Genomic DNA, 9,108 nt, shown 5'->3' with positions numbered 1-9,108 from the left:
ATTATCAAAAGGGCAGCATGTTGTGTCGTGCCTTGGAATTTGTGTTGTGTTTTGCTTGAATAAACTTAAGATGACTTTAATTAGCATATTTTTCATTCAACTAAAAGTAGTATTCAAGAGTTTTTAATTAAATTTGAGATAGATTTAATATAATGGTGGAACTTATTTGTCTTGGTGCAAAGGTCTACTTCTACACATATCGTACTTGTGAGTTACCTATGATGAAAATTTAAGCTATATACCTGCCTTGCCTACCTGTTGGAAACTCAACAAAAAATTTCTTCAAATAAGAACAAGGACATAATTACATGGGAAAGGGGTCTGAAAAATACTTCAATTTTGGCCGAAATTGTTGTTACGATATCAAACTTTATGGAGGACCTTTTACCTCCTGCACTATTTAATAATATATTTTAAAGGTATATATGTGTCCACGTGGACACATTACTATTTAAAATGATGCAATATTTATTATGTCCACGTAGACATATATATACCTTTAAAATACACTATTAAATAGTATAGGGGGAGAGGGAGGGGGGATAAAAGGTCCTTTCCAAAGTTTGGTATCGTAACAACAATTTCGACCAAAGTTGAAATATTTTTCAGACCATTTTTCCTAATTATATGTAGAACAGTAACTAAATTAAATAATGTGTGGGCAGTCGAGGGCACCACTAGCTAGGGTCGAATAATTTAGTGTGTTGGAACTCGTATATCTTCGATTTGATGGGTAACGAGAGCTCTAGCTCTTTATATAGATTGAGAAAAAAGCTCCGAGATATCTAACCTAAATTTCAGAGAAGGTATTAACATAAAGGTATTAACGTAATTCGCGATAACCTTTGCCAATTTTTGTTGTACAACTTGCTTAATGTCAAAACTCACATATGACCATTGAGAGAGCAAGGAAGAGCGATTCAATTATTTTGTTGGGTTTTTTGAACTCATAATTATGGTTTGCATTTGAAGATTAATAGTTTGTTTGGCCAAGCTTTTGCAAGGTCAAAATTGCTTCTTTCTTTTTTACTTTTCTGTATTTATTTTTAAAAAGAGATAAAGGCATAAGTATCTCTCAACTATAGCGAAATCTCAATAACATACCTTAACTATACATGGGACCTACTGCACCCCTCCCCCAATTATTTTAAAGTGTAATAAACACATCCTTCGATATAGAGGCGGCATAAAGAATGTGTTTACTCTCTTGGAGGCATGTGAGAGACGAAAAAGAAGTTAAATTTGATTAGTATGAACATATGTTTGTTTTTAATTGGACGTTTTTATAATTTATTACTATCCCTCTGTCCCAATTTATATGACTTAATTTTCTTTATAGTCAGTCCCAAAAAGAATGACACATTTTAATATTAAGTAACAATTTAACTTTAAAATGTCAATTTTACCCTTAATGAAATGATTTATAACCACACAAATTTCTATCATTCATTTTAGATTACAAGTTTTAAAAGTCTTCCTTTCTTTTTTAAACTCTGTGCCGAGTCAAACTACCTCATATAAAATGAGACAGAGGGAGTAATTAATTAACAATAAAACTTAGGGAAAATGCATAAGTACCCCCTCCCCCCCCCAACCTATCCCCGAAATCCCAGAGACACACTTATACTATACTAAGGTCTTATTACCCCCCCCCCCCCCGAACTTATTTTATAAATAATTTTCTACCCCTTTTTGGCCTACGTGGCACTATCCTTGAAAAAATTGTCAACACGCGCTGGGCCCAGAAGATAGTGCCACGTAGGTCGAAAAGGGGTAGAAAATTATTTATAAAATAAGTTCGGGGGAGGGGGGGGGGGGTAATAGGACCATAGTATAGTATAAGTGTGTCTCTGAGATTTCGGGCATAGGTTGGGGGTACTTATGCATTTTCCCTAAAACTTAAGTTGATATCTTTTTAATTAACTTTCTTTTTTTCCTTTGTGAAATGGAGTCAAATTTTATCATTTTTAGAAACATAGTTAATTTTTTTTTACCACATATATACTTTAAATTTTTGGAGAACTCTTTTTGGTAGTATTCATCAATTTGTATACTATTGAGAGATTTTTTCCTTTTCCTTTAAATTTTTCATTCGAACACTTGACTTGAAATTTACTTATGAGATTTTTTTTTTATATATAGAGATAAGGGTCAAAAACATACCTAAATTATTTCATTTTTTAAAAGTTTCATACCTAAACTATTGATAGTGTGAGTTTCATATCTAAGGGTGTGTTTGGTATGAAGGAAAATGTTTTTCAAGGAAAATGTTTTTCCTAGAAAATGTTTTCCACGAAAACAAGTAGATTTTTGACTCATGTTTGGTTGGTGAGTAAAAAATATTTTCCCAAAAAATATTTTTTAGTGTTTAATTTATGAATGAAAAATATTTTTGAGAAAATATCTTTTATTTTTACTAGAGAGTATTAAATAATTATTGAAATTGAAATTGAAAATATTTAAAAAAAAACAAATTTAAATATTTTTTTGGAGAGGGGAGGAGGGATGGTAGGGGCCAATGGGGGGTGGGGTGAGGGTCGTGGGTAGGCATGGTGTGGGGTGAAAGAATAAAAATTTGAAACTGGAAATATATTTGGGAAAAATGCATAAGTACCCCCCCAACCTATACCCAAAATCCTAGAGACGCACCTAACATTTACTAAGGTCCTATTACCCCCCCCCCCCCCCCCCGAACTTATTTTATATGTAATATCTACCCCTTTTTGGCCTACGTGGCATTGTCTTGTGGGCCCAACGCATGTTGACATTTTTTCAAGGATAGTGCCACGTAGGCCGAAAAGGGGTAGAATATTATAGATAAATTAAGTTCGGGGGGGGGGGGGGGGGGGTAATAGGACCTTAGTAAAGGTTAGGTGTGTCTCTGGGATTTCGGGCATAGGCTGGGGGGTACTTATGCATTTTCCCAATATATTTTAAAAGCAAACTTTAGATTATTTTTTTTTTTTGGGGGGGGGGGGGGAGGGGGAGTGGGGGTGGGGTGAAAAACAAAAATTGAAAATTGAAAATATTTTTTAAAAACAAACTTTAAACTTTAAACTTATTTTTTTGGGGTGGGGCGTAGGGGTGAGGGTAGGGTAAACAAATAAAATATTGAAGTTGAAAATATTTTGTAAAAACAAACTTAAATTATTATTTTTTGGTGGGAATGGAGCCTGGTATGGGACTTATGGGGGGTCGAGGGTAGGGGTGGGGTGGGGTGGGGCGGGGTCAAAAAATAAAAAATTGAAATAATTTTTTAAAAACAAACTATAATTTATTTTAAAAAAAATTGGGGGGTGGGGGGGGGGCTTAGGGGGCTTCGGGGGTAGGGTGGGGTAAAACATAAAAAATTGAAAATATTTTTTTTAAAATAAACTTTAAATTTATTTTTTCAACAAAAAAGAATTATAATTTGAAGTTGGAGGAAAGTTTTGGAAAATGTTTTCCTTAATTTTTTAAAGGAAGTCATTTTCCTTAAATTTGAGGAAAATGAGTTGATTTGGAAAACATTTTACCCATCCAAACATGAGAAATACACCCTAAATTATCACTTATTAGTTTGAGAAACATACCAAAATACACCATAAATTATCATTTATTAGTTTGAGAAACACACATCTATCTTTTATTATGTATACACTCTCATCATGTTGTTTTAATACACTCTCTCTTTTATTTATGAAAAAATGTCACATCACACTCCACATGGATAAAACATTTCACCTTGACAAAAATTAAATAAATTATTAGTATTAGTTGAAGTTGAAGATTAAAGTATTACTATTTCATCCCAAAAAAAATATAAAATAAAATGTAAAATATTTTCTTACCATACTTCATCACTTCCTCTCACTGTACTTCCCCCACCCCAATTTTTTAAAATTTTAAAAAAAATTCTTACTTCATCTCCCCCCCAACCCCCCCCCCCCTCCCACATCCCTTCAAATAATAATTTAAATATTATTTTATTTTTAAAAAATTCTACATCACCCCACATAACCCTCCGCTTTCAATTTTTTTTCTCGTTTTGTATTAGATATATATTTTTTAGAAAATAATTTTTTACTTGCCGCAAGACATTTTTTAAAAATAAATTTTTTGTTTTTGTTATATTGGAAAGTAAATAAAAAAAATATTTTTCTAAAAATATATATACACATCTAAAACAAAATGAAAAAATCTAAAAAAATAAAAATAAATTAGGAGCGGAGGGTAGATAGGATGGGATAGAATTTTATTTTATTTTAAAAAATAATAATTTCAGGTACAAAAGAATTTTAAAAAATAAAAGAACATGGGAATTGTCTAGGGGGTAGGAGATGGTGGAGTGAGGTGAGATATTTTAGTTTTTTTTTTAAAAAAATAAACTTTAAATTATTATTTTTTGGTATAGTAATACTTTAGTCTTTAGTTTTTAACTAATTAATAGTTTATTTAATTTTTGTCAAGGTGGATATTTTATCCATATGGAATGTCATGTGGCAAGGTTTTTGGAAATAAAAGAGAAAACGTATTACACACACCACTGAGTAGGGGTGGCAATTTCAACTTATATTAATGAAATGAGTCCATTTTGCCCATATTTAATGACTTTGATCACTCATACTTTAATTGAGTAAATATGGGCTTCAAGCTATTTTAAGAATCTCCACAAATATAGTCAAAATGGGTAAAATATGGGTATCCATATTGACATATAATAGATCACTTAGTTTTGACTCCACTCAAAATTTTTAATTATGCTAAAAAATAAAAAAATTAATATTAATTTTCAAAAATTCAATTAATTTTCAAACTTAATTGAAAAAACAGATTTTTTTTTTGTTTTTGGAAAACAAAAAAAAATTAGGGGTAGGTTGGTGGAAGAGGGGAGCCCTGGGGGGTGGGGTGTGCCCAGGGGAGGGGGTAATTTTTTTTTTTTTTTGAAAACATATTTTTTTGTTTTTGAAAACAAAAAAAAAAATAGGGGTCAGTTGGTGGAATGGAGTGGGGGTGCCCAGGGTTGGGGGTAAATTTTTTTTTTTTTTTTAAAATAAATAAATTTGTTTTTGGAAAACAAAAAAAAATTAGGGGTAGGTTGGTGGAAGGTGTGGGGGCGGGGGTTGGGGTTGCTCGAGGGGAGGGGGTAAATTTTATTTTTTTTGAAAAAAAAATAGGGGTAAGTTGGTGGAAGGTGGGGGGAGCCCCGAGCGGTGGGGATGAATTTTTTTAATTGATTAGAACCATTTTAAATGGGTTAGAACCATTTTACCCAAATCATATTTGACCAAATTCATATTTACCTATATTCTATTTGGATGGATCGTAATCCAAATCATTTTTGCTCAATTCATATTCAATTCATCCGAATCCGATTCAATCCAATCATTTTTCACCTCTACCACTAAGGTGTGTTTCTCAAACTAATAAGTGATAATTTAAATATAAAACTCAAACTCCCAATAATCAAAACAAGGAAATAGTTTAGGTGTGTTTCTCAAACCAATAAATAAAGAGCACAATTTAAATTAAAGATCATTTAAAAAAAAAAAATAATAATAATAATTAACTACAGCTCACTACAACTCCCTATACTCAGTTATCCACATCATACCCCAAGTCCCAACCCCATCCAACCCCTTGCCCCTGCCCCCGCTCCCGCCTTCGCCCTCCGCTTCAGTTCTCCAGTTTTCCATCGTTCTAACAATCCACGCCACCCCCACTTGCTTCAGCTCCTTCAGTTCTCTATTGTTATAATACGCTGCCTCCTTTTCTTCCCTTTTCACTTCAATCAGCCTTTTTTAACTCAAATTCAATCAGAAAAAAACCCCAACTTTCAATTATTTTTTAATTAGAGTTTCAATGTTAAATAATTTCTTCAATAGAGATTTATTATTTATTTATTTTTGTTGGATCACAAACTTCAATTGAGATCTAACATTTTAAACTTTAGATTGAATTGAATAGCTTGAGGTTTTGAGGGATTGGAGTGATATTTCGTGGTGTTTGAAGGTGGTGATAAAATGTATGGTTTATGTTTGATGTTTCGTGGTCGAAAAATGAAATTGATAGAAGACATTGAATGTGGTGGTGGTGAAGGGAAAAATATGGTGGTGGGTTAAATTTTTTATGGTGATTGTTACAAGTTTTAATGCTGAAAATAGTAGCTTTAGTGATGGTAATGAAGGGGAAAGAATTAAATGACATGATTTTTTTATTTTTAATTTAGATTTGACAGATTATTAACATGTCACTGACATAAAGATGATGCGGATGCGAGTGTAAATTTAAACACCTCCCATCATGCGAGTGGTTATAGAGGTCTTAAGATGTGTTAAGAAGGTTATAGGACCTATGTATAGTTAAGATTTGACGCTGTAATTAGGGGTGAACATGGTGTGGTATAGTACGGTATTTGAAATTTTGGTCGCGTAATTTCGGTAATCGATTTTTTTAAACTATTATATCATTATCATACCAATTTAATTCGTTGTGCATAGTTCGGTATTCCAAAGTTCAATTTAGGTATTTTACAATATGGTAAATCGATAACCATAGTTTGTTTAACTTCGATTAATATATACTCGTTTAATAGAGTATTATGACTTTGACAATTTAAAAAAGGGTCTAATTATGTCATACTAACACATTACACATGTAGAAATATATATTCAAAGGAAATTCAAACAACTTCTTTTGTTAATTTCAATCAAAATAGAGTACTCAAAGTTGTAACTTCTAAACATTTAGTGTATACTAATACTAGGTTGAAATTTTTTTAGTATTTTAATAAAATATATATTATTTATGTAACTATATCTTCGGTATGGTATTCGATATTTCGGTATATTATTTCTATATATCAAATACTGTACTGAATACCAAAAAAAATAAAATAATACCATATACAACCAAATACCATAATACTAAAATTACGGTATCAAAAATTTCGATTTGGTATGGTAATTCGGTATATACCACACCATGCCTACCCCTAGCTGGGATTTCGCCTATAGTTGAAGGGGTACTTATGACTTCTCCATTTTTAAAAAGTGAGGTATTTGATCAAATTTTTCAGAGAAAATAAGTGTTTTGGGGGAGTACGTAGCAAGAGTTATTTTTCAGAAATTGAAAAAATATTTTTTTTCTCTGTAATCACTCTTTTGAAAAAGAAACACTTAAAAATACTTATAATAAGTTAGGTCAAACATTAATTACTAGTCAAAAGTGTCTTTTAAATTTATCATCCAAACACAAATTTCTTTTTATTAAATGTACTTTTTTTTAAAAACGCTTTTTAAATTAAGCTAATTTTAAAAATTTGATCAAATAAATTAGTGATTCTATGTGTTAATGTCACGTCCAAATCTATATCCTTGACGTGATCGGCATTCGAAAATTATTAATGTTCCCAAACAAATTCTTAATCTGACTTACTACAAAACAAAAGACTAAACACTTATGCGGAACCTTTAAAAAGTGATAAACATTCACACGGCTAACTATATCGAACACACCGTTAATTTGACTTTTGTAAGGTCTTCCAAGTTGCAGTTGGAAAAGACTTCCAAGTCAGATTAAGAATTAAAAAGAAAAAATGGAGTCAATAATTAGGTTGCGTTCCAACTTTAAGAATTCCAAGTGCTCAATATACGGCAAATTTATGTGTGTGTATATCCGTTCACATGTGAAATAAAGAAAAAACCAAAAAGGAGTTTTTTGCACTAATTTTGCTGTCTCACCAACCAACTTTAGTATAAGGTAAATGACCATACTTTTTTCTGTATATATAGTCCATATATTCACTCATCATTTCCATCAATTCAACTTAATTCTCTTCTTCATTAGCAAATTAAACTTGCCATTTTCATTGAGCTGATAATATATACTAATGGCTTTTGCTTATAATGCACAAGCATTTCCCTTACTTGCATTATTGTTCTCATCCATGTTTGCCATTGGTCTAGCCAATTATGACTTCAATTGGGGCTCTAGAACATGGAACAAAACCAATTTCCCTTATACTCATCCACCAAATGCTACTCACACCTCCAATAGATTCATCGTTGGAGGTTCGGAAAATTGGCATTATGGCTTCAACTACATGGATTGGGCTCGAAACAATACTCCTTTCTTTGTTAACGACACCTTAGGTATATCCCTCTCTTTCAAATTTGTACTTCTAGTGCTTTTTCATTTCGTTTACATAAATTCGAGCATGTACCTGAAGGGGTTCAGCTGAATCTTTTACACTAAAAAAAGTTACATTGTGCATATATATATATATATATATATATATATATATATTGGTCATTTTTTTAATTTTATTTTATGCATGCATGCACTTGTGAATTATTCTTCACAAGGAAAACTTCTAGTGTAGTCGCAAAAATTATTATGTGTATATTAATACTAAAGTTTTATTACCCCTTAACACAAAATAAATAGTGCATGCAATAGTATCATTCTATATATAGTGATGATTTAAATTTTAATTGAATTCGCTTTTGTTTGTGGCAGTGTTCAAGTATGATCCACCAAATGCAAATGCTACTGGATTTCCACATAGTGTTTACTTATTCCCAAACTATTGGAGCTTTATTAAATGCGACTTCAGAAAGGCTAAAAGAATAGCGGATCCAAGTGAGGGTGCAGGGGAAGGATTTGAGTTTGTGTTGAAGAAAATGCAGACTTACTATTTTGCTTGTGGAGAACATAAAGGAATCCATTGCAAGACTGGAAACATGAAGTTTGCTGTGATGCCTCTCAAACATTGGCGTTTCTAAATTATAAGAGAGCAGCATGTTGGAAGATGCATACTGATTCATTATACTGATTGTATTTTTTTTATATGCTTTTTGTGTTTTAATTTGCTTGAATAAATTTAAGTTGACTTTAGTAAGTATATTTTTTATTCAATTAAAATGTAGTACTCAGTTGTTCTAAATCAAATTTGAGATAGATTTAAGATGCTTGAACTTATTTGTCTCGGTGATTTCAAAAGAAACAATCCTTTTTATTTTACACAACTCACTACAATTAATGTCATATTAGTATTCTGGATGTTTCTTCTTAGATTTTTTTGTTATCACTATTTGTGAACTAAGTTCTAGTTTATTTCTCTCTCTA

The 9,108-nt window shown here is 31.5% G+C and overlaps 1 protein-coding gene across 1 annotated transcript; it reads left to right on the top strand.

The window, feature by feature from the left end:
- Positions 1–7,796: 7,796 nt before the first annotated feature.
- On the top strand, positions 7,797–8,765 carry LOC125838989 (uncharacterized). The gene is made up of 2 exons (XM_049517991.1): positions 7,797–8,132; positions 8,500–8,765. The coding sequence occupies exons 1-2, from the start codon at positions 7,871–7,873 to the stop codon at positions 8,763–8,765; spliced, it is 528 nt and encodes a 175-aa protein (XP_049373948.1). The 5' UTR covers positions 7,797–7,870.
- The last annotated feature ends 343 nt before the right edge of the window (positions 8,766–9,108 follow it).

This window comes from Solanum verrucosum, unplaced genomic scaffold (assembly GCF_900185275.1).
Source record: "Solanum verrucosum unplaced genomic scaffold, falcon-dt-bn FXZP01000163.1, whole genome shotgun sequence".
Taxonomy (NCBI): Eukaryota; Viridiplantae; Streptophyta; class Magnoliopsida; order Solanales; family Solanaceae; genus Solanum; species Solanum verrucosum.
This window is presented reverse-complemented; position numbering and strand designations above follow the sequence as displayed.